Source organism: Lemur catta, chromosome 3 (assembly GCF_020740605.2).
Source record: "Lemur catta isolate mLemCat1 chromosome 3, mLemCat1.pri, whole genome shotgun sequence".
NCBI classification, from domain to species: domain Eukaryota; kingdom Metazoa; phylum Chordata; class Mammalia; order Primates; family Lemuridae; genus Lemur; species Lemur catta.
The window spans coordinates 93,699,681-93,712,197 of NC_059130.1; the positions used below are offsets into that span (position 1 = coordinate 93,699,681).

At 50.8% G+C, this 12,517-nt stretch overlaps 1 protein-coding gene across 2 annotated transcripts in view; it reads right to left on the reverse strand.

Annotated features, from left to right (window-relative positions):
• RNF220 (ring finger protein 220) overlaps nt 1–6,035 on the reverse strand; it is a 212,940-nt gene extending 206,905 nt beyond the window's left edge. For both annotated transcript variants that reach the window (XM_045545602.1, XM_045545601.1), the window contains exon 1: nt 5,326–6,035. In XM_045545602.1, coding sequence (XP_045401558.1) covers nt 5,326–5,950 — 625 coding nt within the window. In that variant the 5' untranslated portion in view covers nt 5,951–6,035. The remainder of the gene's footprint in view (nt 1–5,325) is intronic.
• Between the last annotated feature and the right edge of the window lie 6,482 nt (nt 6,036–12,517).

The window sequence follows — 12,517 nt, forward strand, 5'->3', positions numbered from 1 at the left end:
GACGACGTACAGGAAACCGACCGGGGCTGGGCTCTTAGTGCGACTTGGGGGCGCAGGGACGAGAAGGGCGAGGCGGGGCGGGGCGGGGGCGCGGCGGGCTCGGGTGCGGGCCGCGGGCGGGGCGGCGGCTGCGCGGCTCTCCCGGGCCTCGGGGCAGCGCGCGGAGTTCTCCGCAGCCTCCAAGTCCGGCCACGCGACGGCGAGGGCCCCGACATTTCTGAGACCGCTTGTGAGCCACCTCAGTGGCGGAGGCTGGGGGGGGTGTCCTTTGCCAGCGAGCAAACGGTGCCCACTCGGTTGTCTGGCCTCGCCCCGGCCAGTCCTCGCGCCTCTCCGCGCCCCCTCCCCCAAACGATCAATTACCAGCCACCCTTCTGCCGGAGCGGCGAGGGGCTGGCTGGCGGCCGCGAGGACGCGGCAGCCCGGATCACTTCTGCATGACAATTGATGTGAGGGAGGGCGCGAGGCGAGGAGGGAGGACGGCCGCGGTGTCCGTTTCTCACCATGGTGATTAGGCATTCCAGCCGTGCGAGGAGGCGGCCGCCGAGCCCAGTGGCGCGGCTTGGAGCGAGGGCAGGGGACGGGAGCGGGAGCGAGCCCAGCCGCCGGGCGAGCGGCACGCAGAGCCAAGCCAAGCCAGGCCAGATGGCTCTGCAGCCATCAGGGACTGCTCCCGTCCAGCCCGGCCCCACTTTAGCTGTGCAAACATTGCTTTATCCCAACAAGACAATTAAACCCAGCAGCATGAAAAGGAGTCTCCATGACTGTGTTGGGAGTGAACAACCAGAAACAACCACACACATCACAGGAGTTGTTGCCCTCCCCCCCCCCCCCGGAGAGGGGGAGGGAAAAAGGCTCCGGGAGAACCTGGGGGCAGCTGGGGAGAATTGGGCTAGGTCTGAACGGTAAGGACAGAGGGAACTATCTGACCCATCTCTTCTGGTTATTCACTGGCCCTTCCACAGTGGTCATCTGCTCCAGCTACAATCCAGAGATGCAGACTGGTGACCTGGAAACTGGCCCAAACATTCTCCCCACCCGGAGCAGTTCTCCTAAAGCCCTAAGTGAGTCCCTGTCCACCCCAGTCCCACAGCCCTTGGAAAGCACCCCCTCATAGCACCCCCATGATGCCAGCCAGCCCTCCTCATTTCAGGCTGCCCTTGGCCTAGGTGGGCCCAGCGGGTTTGATTCTTAGGACATAGGGCCTTCAGTGACATGGCTTTATAAAGACACATCTCAGAGTACAAAATACCATCTCCTACTCAGGGCTTTTGGGACCCAGGAATGACTGTACAAATACATCAAAGATGAGAGCAATGCAGAACATCCAGTAGCTGCTGTGAGCTGTCAGGTTTTCTGCCTACCTGTGAATCTGCCTGACTACATGGAAGGGCCAAGGACTGAAAGCCTATCAAAGCCACTTATGGCCAGTACCTGGTGCCCATCCCACGGGTGAGCCAGAAGGCAGGCCCAGGCATCGCTCCACGTGGACAGTTCTGGGCGCTCTCGGGCCTGGGGTGAGCATGCATCCTAGCCAACTCCAATCTGGGCTGAGTGGATAGACAGGCAGGCTGGCCAAAGACTGTGTCACACAGGCAGGAATCTGGGCACAGGGCAGCCTAAAGAGAATCATCAGGAAATGCACATGATGGGAGCCAGAGTGCTAGGGGAGCAGTAAATGTATAGATTCTAACACGAGGCAGCAGACAATACTTATCTTCTCTTTTGTTGTAAAGTTTCCTTAATGAGGAAATGTTTATTTTAAAGGCCCTGGGAAACGTATCTGTAGACACTTCATATGTAAGACACACGTGGACTGTTTGTAATTGGTCCATAAATTTTAGCATGATTTCCCTGGACAATGAGCCTTGGGGACTGGTTCAGGGAGTGACAATAAACGGGAGTTACCTCAGTCCCCTTCCTGGGGAATTATGCATCCTCCATGAATGGCTTCTCACAAAACACTTGTCCCATTTTCCAGGGTAAATAAGTCAGTCCTGTAGAGTAAAGGCTTCTTTTTTCCATAGAGCCCAACACCTACCTCAGGAATCACCTGTGATGCCAGGTGGATGGACAGGCCAGCAAACTGGAATCATCTACCAGGAGAGACGATACTTTACCCAAATAGCTATATTTCTTTCTACAACAAATGCGGATTGAATCACAAAGTAAATCCTGCCTACCACTACCCAGATTTAAGGAAAGAACACGTGTGCATTACACCACGTCTGCAGGCTCCTCTTTCAAATGGACTCACATGTGGACATATCTGCATATGGATGCAGCGTGTGAGCAGGGGGTAGCTGCAACAGTAAAAACTGTCAGTGTTTCCATTATAAAACTCATTTTTCAATGACTTAAAACTCAGCCATAAAATTTCTACTCTAAGTAAGGGACACACTCCCCATACTCACCCCCTACCCCCAACAAAACTGTAAAGATAAATGCTTATTTAGGAGTTTTACTATTGTATTTAATTAAGACTTTTTTTACATTTTATGAAAAAATACTTTATATGGAGAGAACTGAAAAATGAGTCAACTGTATCAGAAATTAACTCTTCAACTTTAAGAATAAAAAACATATACATACATGGTTAATTTGGCAATCTGGGCAAAAGCACCGTATGCTATTACTTTGCTCTCCTTTCTTACATCCCCATCCTCATCACTGCCCCCATCTGCCCCTGAAGCTCTCTCTCCCTCTGGAAGCAGTCTTGTATACTGTCACTCGATTATCTGAGAAATATTACTTATTTCAAAACGGTTCTGTAGAGAGGACCTGAAAGGCATCTAGTGGGAATAATCAGGCCTTCTAACGGCCCTTAAATATGTATTTACATAAAACAGACCATAAATATTCCGACACACGTCGGCGTGTGACAGGAGCCAAGAAAACTGCCGCAGACTTTGTCATGGTGCCTCTTCAACACTTCCCTACAGAAAAATGTTTCTCCTGCCTTCCAAACATTCAAAATCACAAGCACAAATGCTACCCAGTACAACCCTGTGAAGGCTGCTCCTCCACCTAAGGAAAGGAGAAAGGGGCACAGATCCAGGGTGACCACAGGGTGACAGTCTCCACTTTGCACCTTTGTTTCATGTTAAAGATGAGTCACAAATGCAACTCTAGATAATAATGTGGGTGTACAAGCATCCTACACTCACAGACGCTCCTATAGGTTTAATGCTTGTGTACAACAAAAAGGACAACACAAAGTACTCTATAATGGAAGAATATTTTAAACAAATAAAAGAGGAAAGGACTCTAATTTACATAACACTACCATTTGAAATAAAGAAGTTTCCTCACCCTTCTGATCAGAATCTCATTAATTTCAAGGTCAGAATTCCATTTCACTTTGGGAGACAGACTCATTTAATTTTTCTCCACCCAGGCGTATTCCTGTGTGAGGGACCCATCTCCGTGGGGGATGGCACTACACACAATGCAAACCAGGCAAACAGAAGAGTTATGGCTTTGACACTCGGAAGGGAATGGCTATCCACATCTATGAGTTCTGACTTGACTAACAAGCTTCCTCTTGCTCTGGGAGTCTGACACAGGTTTGGGCTAAAAAGATAGAAAAATGGAGACAAGCTGGATCTATTAGGCGAGAAGAAAGGAATCTTGATCTCCAGATGTTACTTTGTGGCATATTAGTTTCAAGTGGATTTCATTTCCAACTTGTTTTTGGAGGAAAAAAGGAGCAGAATTTGTCACACCCTAACACAGGGCGATTTTAGCCAGAGGTCAGATTACAACCAGCCTTGATCACTTGCACATCACTCGACAAATGAAAACTAAACTAAAAACAGACCGACACAATGCCAATACCTGTTCAGGTATATCCAAGAAGCAGGATCATAATACACACGAGTCAACAAAAAGGGAAAAGGTACAAGAGGAGCCTGAGCCCAAGTGAGAGAGCAACACTGGCGGTGTGCTGTCAGAGAGCAGCCTTCTCCCTTAAGTGGGGAGGTCTCCGGCTTACAGACGCTGACATAAAAGACACACTTGCAACATATTTCAAAACCAAAGAGCGATGGATTTACAAGGCAGGTTGATTTTATGATGACTTTTATTGAAAAGGTACGCTGGGTTTAGGCAGATGCCTTTTAGCGCAGGAAAGTTAACACAGTGCCTAATTCAAGGAGACAGCCTGAGGAAGCAGTGGCGACAGGGGAGAGGGCTGCAATGTCTCTATTACTCTCCTCGGCATCATAAAGAGAAGAGAAAAAAATGGTATTCGTGTTGGTGGTTATAGAGAGGACAGGAGCACAAAAAAATACAGAAGGGGGGAAGCAAACCTCAGATGTAGTTTTCCTAAGAAAATAAAATGAAGGAAATCTTTGAACAAAGGGTTGGGTGGAAAAACACCCTCAGTTCATAAATTCTCACCAAGCTTGAAGAAAACTGCTCCATCTACCCACAGCCCAAAAGCTTCAGAACACAGTTATTTTCTGATTATATTAGAGCAGAAGATTGCAGGGTTCGGCACTTCTAGTCTACAAGTTCCAAATAAAGGTTTAGTTCCAACTATGAGTGAGTATAGCCAGAGCCCAACAAGGCACTTGGAGAACGTGAGAAAAGCTGTTTCACAAGCAGAAATTAATAATAGTTGTGAACATCAAATACGGAGCAGTCACACAGCTCAGCCGTATCTAGTCCTAAAAGTGAGCCCCGGGATAAGCATCCAGCAAACCTGTGAAATCCCAAGAGAAGTCGGCTTTCTAGCCCTGCAATAGCAAAGAAAACACAGCTGTTTGAAATGCTTTATGGTGATTGACGACACCTCTGTCCTTCTCTGAAAAATAGCCTGATGTGGACAAGGGCTGAGAGTTGTGAAAATAAAATCACGTGGAGTCCGCTGGATGCGATACAATGGAAACACTAAAGAAATAACACCGGGATCAGAGAAACATAATGAGGACAGCAAAGAGAGGAGGGGATAGACAAGTTTCTCCAGGCCCCCCAAATTCCCTGGGAACCTACACTTCCCAATGCAATGACATTCACTCCAGTACGTCTATGGCACCCCTCTTCACTCCAGAGCCCCCTGAGAATAAGCCCACCAGGGCCTGCACAGAAAGGCAGTGCTGAGGCCAACTTGCCCCTGGCCACCTTCAGAAAAACATTTCCTACAAGAACTGTCAATGCTCATTGACCAGAGCCAAGCAAAGGTTAGCACTCCAAAGCTATTGGAAAGGGAAGCCGTAGGCCCTTCCCATGACCAGGAGCATGCAAAATGCCACCGACCTGTTGAACACGACTGCGAGGCAGGGCTTACTGGGGATAACGGAGGGCTCGAACCAAAGTACTTACATCTGTCATTTCGATCCTCTGGGCTAGATGAGGCTTCCCGATCAGAAATGAGGCCAGAGACAGCAAAAATCTTCTTCCCAGTGTCGTCAACCTTAAGTGAACCGGGGGAGCTAGATGGCAGCTGTGTCCCAAAGTCATATTCCTTGCCATCTGCATCTGAGAAGCGCAAGTGGGGAGACTCTGTGTCATGGCAGTTCTTAAGTCGCTTGGCCGGTGTAAAGGCTGACTGATAGCTCTCCCGGTCCTCAGTGGAAGCAAAGGGACGGAAAGCCCCCACGCCACTATGATTCAGCATACTGATTGGGGTGCAATCTAGATTTGGGGGAGCAAATTGAGGGTGGAGGTGTAATAAAGAAGGGGGAAAATCACGATTGGCAAAAGTGCCTGGCACCCCACCTTGCCGATGGTACATAGAGGCAAAGGTGTAGGAACCATTGGTGAATGGAATATGCACGTCCTTGTCTACTGAGACAGGTACACCAAAGGGTCGTGGCTGTTGGCAAGGGATGGAAGCATCACGGCTGGCCTCAGCCGTGGACGCCAGGACCATCAGTGCTGGGGATGCCAGAGGGTTGGGAAGGTAGGATGAGTTCTCCATCTTGAAGGCTGCCCGGTGTAAGTCCATCGGAGTCTCTTTCTATGGCCGGCGTTACACAAGAAGCAGTCTTCCCTGGGAGGGAGGCCGAGCAGCACCTTGGATCAGGGCAGGGAATATTACTGGGGAATCATTCCCTTCTAAGACCTGTAGAAACAGCAAAGAGGAAAAAAGAGGGGGGAGGAAAGTCAGGGGGAGGAAAAAAAGGGAAACCCCAAGTGATCGAAACACCATCCTTCTGGCTTACAGATGCTTGTGCAAGAGACACTACAGGCTTTAGGAGCCAGTGGGCAGCAGCATCAGACCATTTTCATTCACGAAAATCAATAGACAACTTACTGTGATGTACGCGTAGCTGACTTTGGTCCCTACACGTTCCGGGTGAAATGCATCTGAGCCCAGCAAAGAAAAAAATCATAAAACCTCCAAATACAATATTCCCTGAACAAATGAGCTTTGGAAGGCCAAGTCATCCAGCAGATTAAGTGGGGGGTGGGAGTCCTATATTTTAAAGGGCTTCCACCTGCATATACCACTCATGGCAGGCCCGATGTTCAGAGACAGGGTTCTACCTATGCAATTCCCCACATATGCATCTTTCTACATCTCCCCTAATAATGCCCTGACACTGAAAATTCCCTAAATCAAGCTAATCTAGACCAGGAACACCTGTACATATTAGTCAGTACAAATTGTACACATGGATAAATGATGCACATGGGCACATACATAAACACACATCTTCCTGTATCATCTAAGACTGTTTCCAGAAGTGCTATGTGAACAAACAGCATCAACATTATTTTTGAGGCACACTCTTCTCTAATCACATGGGCTTTCTATTTCTCTTTTCTGAGAAGGAACAAAACCTTCATCAATAAAATGCCTGGCATCTCTGACAATATTTAAAACCATAATGGGTGCCTTTGGCATACGCTCTCTAGAAGCGTCTGTCTTCCAGGGGCAGCAAAGAATGGATCGGTAATTTTAGTTACTAATGCACTCACTCTTAAGTAGATTTGTAAACTGCCTTGGATTTGCCATTAACATTTAGAGCAAAATGTTAACAAAATTTCTGACTTATTTTGCTTTGCTTATTGGCCCAGTCAGAGTTGATGTCCAATAAAAGCCCCGGAACAAACTGGAATTCAGAGAGAGTTCTTTCAGTTTTCCTTGTAAATTCAGGTTGTACATTTTCATAGCCACCGGTTCCATTTCAAAATTTATTTTGAGTGGGGGATGGGAGAAGAGCTACACAGCAAAAGCCAGGATAACACAAGATTAATACTAGACTTATTAAGCTTCAAAAATACACATGAAATAGAAACTTAATGAAACTCAAAGTATAACCAAAAATCACCATCTGCTACAAATCACAACCTTTAAATTGAGTCATATCAGAAATAAGATCTACTCCCTCCCTTTAAGAAAGCCCACCTATATCATGGAGTATCTTTGGTATTCCCTCAAATAGAGAAACCTCAGTTAAACCACAGATGAATCCTCTGGCGTAATGCAGTGCAGTGAGAGTATTTCCTTCTCCCATCCTGTAGCAGACATGTCAATGACTGTTATTAATTGGGAAGATGAGTGGACACCATCAGACTGCTTCCTCATTTGGCATCTTTCCTCATAGACATCATTGCTAAATTACCAGATTATGTATCTCACATTAACGGATTTTTCTCTCTTCCAAATTTTAAATAACTTTCCTGTCAAGTTATAGCAGTGCGGGGAATGATCTGCCAAGGACAGCCAGTTAGCCTGACAAGTCTGGGAACCCAGCTCTTGGCTGTTTTCTAGTCAGATTAACGGCCACACAACATGGAGGCTCTGAAACTGGGTCTAGGGCTGTTCCAAGGGTTCTAAGCAGCTCTTCACAACAGAAATAACTACTTATCTGTCAGCAAGCAATGCTCTGTGAGGCAAGCCACAGAAAAGGACAAATGGACAAATGTAATGCACTGGGTGTGAGGGGAGGAATGTTTCCTCCTCAAAATAACTCCCCCCACCCCCAGGATTTACTTTCTATTTTTACTTCCTAGAACACCTCATTATGTTAAATGAGTTTCATAAATTAGTAATCTGGCGACAGCACCAGACACTCCAACAGAACACGGTGAATCACTCAAACCTGCTTATTTATTTGAAAACTTCATTATACTGAAAATAAATCAACAATATTTTTCCAGGCTACATCTCTTTTACTCCACTATATGGGCGTTGGTCTCCGTGGGGGAGGGGGGAGTGCTTTTTTCCTTTCCCTTTTCTTTCTTACCCCCACCTCATATTAACAACTTGTATAGATGAAGCTTCAGCAGACCACAGTCATTATGAAAATCTATAGTTAATACACTCCCAATGTCAAAATGTCATGGGTTTAAACACAGAACCCAAAATAAGAAAACTAACTGACCCTCTTAATTAAAAAAATATGGATTGTAAGATAATCAGCTTGATGGAGCATTTGGGTGAGTGTAAAGAACCAGGCAAAGGGAAAGTAAGTAACTGTTACTTTTCTGCCTCTATGCTGATTTTTTTTAATTTAGCACTTCGTGCAAATCCAGATTAAAATAACTCCAGCTATTGATCCGAGCAGTGGAATTGACATTAATTTTAGTTCACTTCTCACTTTGCAAAGGGATCAATAGGAAGTAATAACAGCTGACATCCCCGCTGAAAGGAGGAGAAAGAAGGGCTGAAGACAGAAATCGAAAAGCAACCAAATAAATCATCAGCTACTTTTCCACGGCATCAGACAAACTCCAAACAGATTGCAAAAAGTCTTTGTTGAATTAACTAAACAAGGAGGAGGGATCAATCCACGAAGCTAAATAAATTGTCTGGCAGGCAGTGAGGTTGGACGGAGGGACCAACAAATATTGAGTTTTAAAAATTTCAAATCCTTGACGTGATGGGTTTGGTTCAGTTCTGTATGTGTGGGAGTTTGTTTGTTTGTTTCTTAAATCACACACCCGACCCTGGTTTAAAGTGATTACAAAACGCCAGCTAACTGAATAATTAGTGAGATTACTAATTGCATGGTTAAACATGCCAGAACCAAGACAAATGAAACGAAGAAGCCGTTGATTGGAACGTGAAAATGTCTGAGGCTGGGCTGATGCGTAGCGCGTCGCGCTCTGCGGCGCGAACTAGTCACTTTTGCACAGAAAAACCGAAAGCCAGAGAGAAAGTCCCAGAGCGTGGGCAATCTCCCACCCCAGCCTCTGCCCATCCCTGTCCAGTCTGGGCTTCCTGACCCGCGCCCGGCATCGGCGCAGAAGGAAGCGGTGTTGCCGCCGCTGCTGCTGCTGCTGCTGGGAGCCAAACCCACTTGCAAATGACTGCCACAAAGAAAGCTGCAAAGGGCTCTTTCCCGGAGCCGAGCTCAGGGCGCCCACCAAACTACGACTCTGCTGGCAATTAAAATGCACACACAACGCTCCTCTGCTTATTACAACAGGTGACATTTTTGTGGTCTCTGAACCGTTTCCAAAAGCCAGAAATTAAAATAATAGAACAAATTAAACGATATTTTTCCTTTGCATAAATGAACTTTTAAAAAATTAACAGGGAACTTAGAAAGCAAAGAACAATAGGAAATGAGGCCAGAGTCGTAGGGGGTTGTAAGGAACCAAGGAAAGAATTTTTTTTTTTTTAAGTTCACAGACTTCGCTTGAAGAGAATTCCCGCACACCAAATGCCCAGGAGGTATTTGCAAACACCACTCTAACAGAAATTTCACTCCCATCTGCGAGAGCTCAGGGAGCACAAGGCTAATATGCTGCGGCCGACGCCTGTGGCTCAGACGTGGCCGGGTATCGGTCCCAGACTTGGATCCAGATTCAGGCCCAGCTTAGCCAACGGGTGTGAATACGAGATAGACCCGGCCGGTCCGAGCGCGCGGGGCCGCAGGGCTGCCGGCGCCACTAGCGGGTGCAGAATTCAGCCCCGTAGAGTCTCGACTGGGAAAAAACAACTCTTTTAGGGAAAACGGGGGAAGAAGAGGTGAAGGCAAAACCTACATAAACTTGGGGCCAATGCGGAGCCGAGCCCACTGCTCTGGCCTGACCTCTCCCTCCGGCTCTCGATTGCCTTTGTACAAAGAATACTTTAGGTCCCAACAACCTCCGCACGAAACAATCTGCTTATAACTTTGGGGAACCAAGGTGCTGGTCCGGTAAGAACCGACAAGTGTAAGGGGCCCTGGTCCGCAGCCGCGCAGGGCTGGCGGGGCAGGGGCTCGAAGCAGCCTACCTTTGACCAAAGTCCAAGGACCTCGAGCCCCTGAGCAGCCCCGCCCCGCGGGTCACCCAGGTCCCGCTGCCGCGCGCCACCGCTTCAGCGGACAGCCACCGGCTCCTCCACTCCCGCTCTCTTGCCATTGCGGGCCGGCGCGGGGCTGCCGGGCCCTTCCGGTTCCTGGAGTGCGGGCGTGGGGTGCGGGAGGGAGGGTTCTGCAGCCGGCGTTACGGCCGCCCGGCCGCCGCACACGGCGCGGCTCGCAGAACAGGTGTGTGTTCCCGCTCGCTCCGCGCCCGGCCCCGGACCCGTCGATCAGCGGCTTGGCGCCGCCCTGTCCTCGGCCTTCCCCCACCTTGCCCCGGAGCACAGCAAGCGAACTCACGCCACTTTTGCGGGGTCTCTGCGGGCTAGGAGGGATCGGGAACGGAAGACGCCCGCAGCGCTTTTCCTCGACGCTCTTTTTTCCTTTCCCCCCGCTGCTCATTTCCCCTCTGCAGGCAGAGCCCGCGAGACGGAAAGAGGAGGAGGCCAGGCAAGGCGCAGGTCCCCTACCCGCTCTGCTCCCCCCAGTCCCACTCGCTGCTTCCTCACCGCCCGCCTCTTTATTTTTCCTTTCTTCCCCTTTGCCCCTCAAGCTGAGTCCGGAGCGGAGGCGAGAGGCAAGACGTGGCTGCTGGGCGTCGCGGGCAGGGAGCGCCAGTGCTTTCCCTCTCAGTTGCTCCCGGGGCAGGGAGACGGCGCAGGCGGGAGACTCCGGACGACCCGGGCCTGCCAGGCAGGGCTGCGCCCCACACCGATGGCCACGGCCCCGCGCACCTACCCGGTGCGACGCGCGCCCGGCTCGCGGCCCGCACCCGGGCCTCCGCTGGAGCTGCGGCCAGGACCCGAGAATGTAGCGTTTTCTTAACGGGAGGCAAGAGCTCTTCCTCTGCCTCCTGCCTCCGGGCAGCCCGAGACCCCGTTACCTCGGGGGTCCCGCCCGCCCTCGCCAGCCGGGGTCCACCCAGGCCGCGAGCTTTCGGAGGGGCTCCTGAAGCGAGGACGAACCGGGCATCCCCTCGGATGGCCTCACCACCGTGGGCGGCCTCGCCCGGGGGGCCACACGGAAGCTCTCCGCCCAAGTTTGTTGTGCACTGGAAGAAAAGGCTTTCTCTTACAAAGCACAAAGGCGAAACGCCCAGGCCGAGCCCTGAAAAGCCCTGGGTTGGGGCAGGGGTGGGGGCAGGAGGCTCCGGAGCTTGGTGGTGGGGCTAGGCTCCGGGCAGAGGTGGTTGCTCGGCCCCGGGCTGACAGGCGCGGCGGCGGTGGCCGCAGGTCTGCAGCGACCGGCGTGCTCGCTGAAAAGTTTTGTTCTCAAGTCGGAAGAAGAGAAATTGTTACTCAGTTTAAGGCAGATCTAAGATAAAAATAAAACTACAAAAAGAGCAATGCGCCCCAGTCTACACGATCACCCTCCCGCCTCGCTCCATAGAAGCCCTGGGAGAGAGGGTCCTGACCCCGAAAATCCCGGGAGATCCCACGGGTCGGGCTGCTCTAAGGCCAGGCCGGTCCAGCCCAGCGGAGCGGGGAGTTTACCGGTGGCATTTAAAAAGGTCCACCTCTGTGCCAGCACCTGTCTCATTCCTGCCCTCAGAGGATTCCCCCATCCCGCTCCACTTCCCTCCCTCCACACCCTTCACACCCGCCCCCGCTAGAAAAAAGTAAGCCAAGCACCCGGGGCCAAGGCTCCCCAACCTCTCCTGGGGTACCCCACCGGGCCGGCTGTGCGTTGGGTCGGGGCGGTCGGAGCGGCTTCTCACTAGATCGCCGCAGCCTGACCCTGCCCGCCGCCTCGGGCTCCCCACTGAGTACCACCCAGCCCCTGCCCCCCCGGAAATCCCCGCAGGGTACACAGGGGAGCCCGGAAATCGCCGCAGGGTACACGGGGTAGCCCGGCGAGCGGGCTTTCTCGCGATCGACCCAAACAAAGTGGGAATGGGGCTTATTAAAAGATGGAGTAAAGAAGTCCTGCTCCCTTCCCGTGCTGTCCCCTCACCCTCCCTACCAGTCCAATTCTCGCGTCTGGTCCCTCCCCCTTGCACCCCCCCCCAATAAAACACATTAAGGAAAACTCAAGACGGAAAGTTTGAGTGAGGCAGCGCACGGAGCGCGCAGGGCACCGATGCCGCGAGACTCCGTCGCGACGATCTAAGACCCGCCAGTTCAGGTCCCAGCCCCTGCCCCTGTCGGGTGGAACCGCCCGAATCCCTAGGAAACGGACCCAGAAAGTTAGCCAGGTTCCTGAACAACCCGGCCGCCCGCGCACCCACCCCTCGTGTGTACGCACACACATCCACACCCCTTTCCGATCTC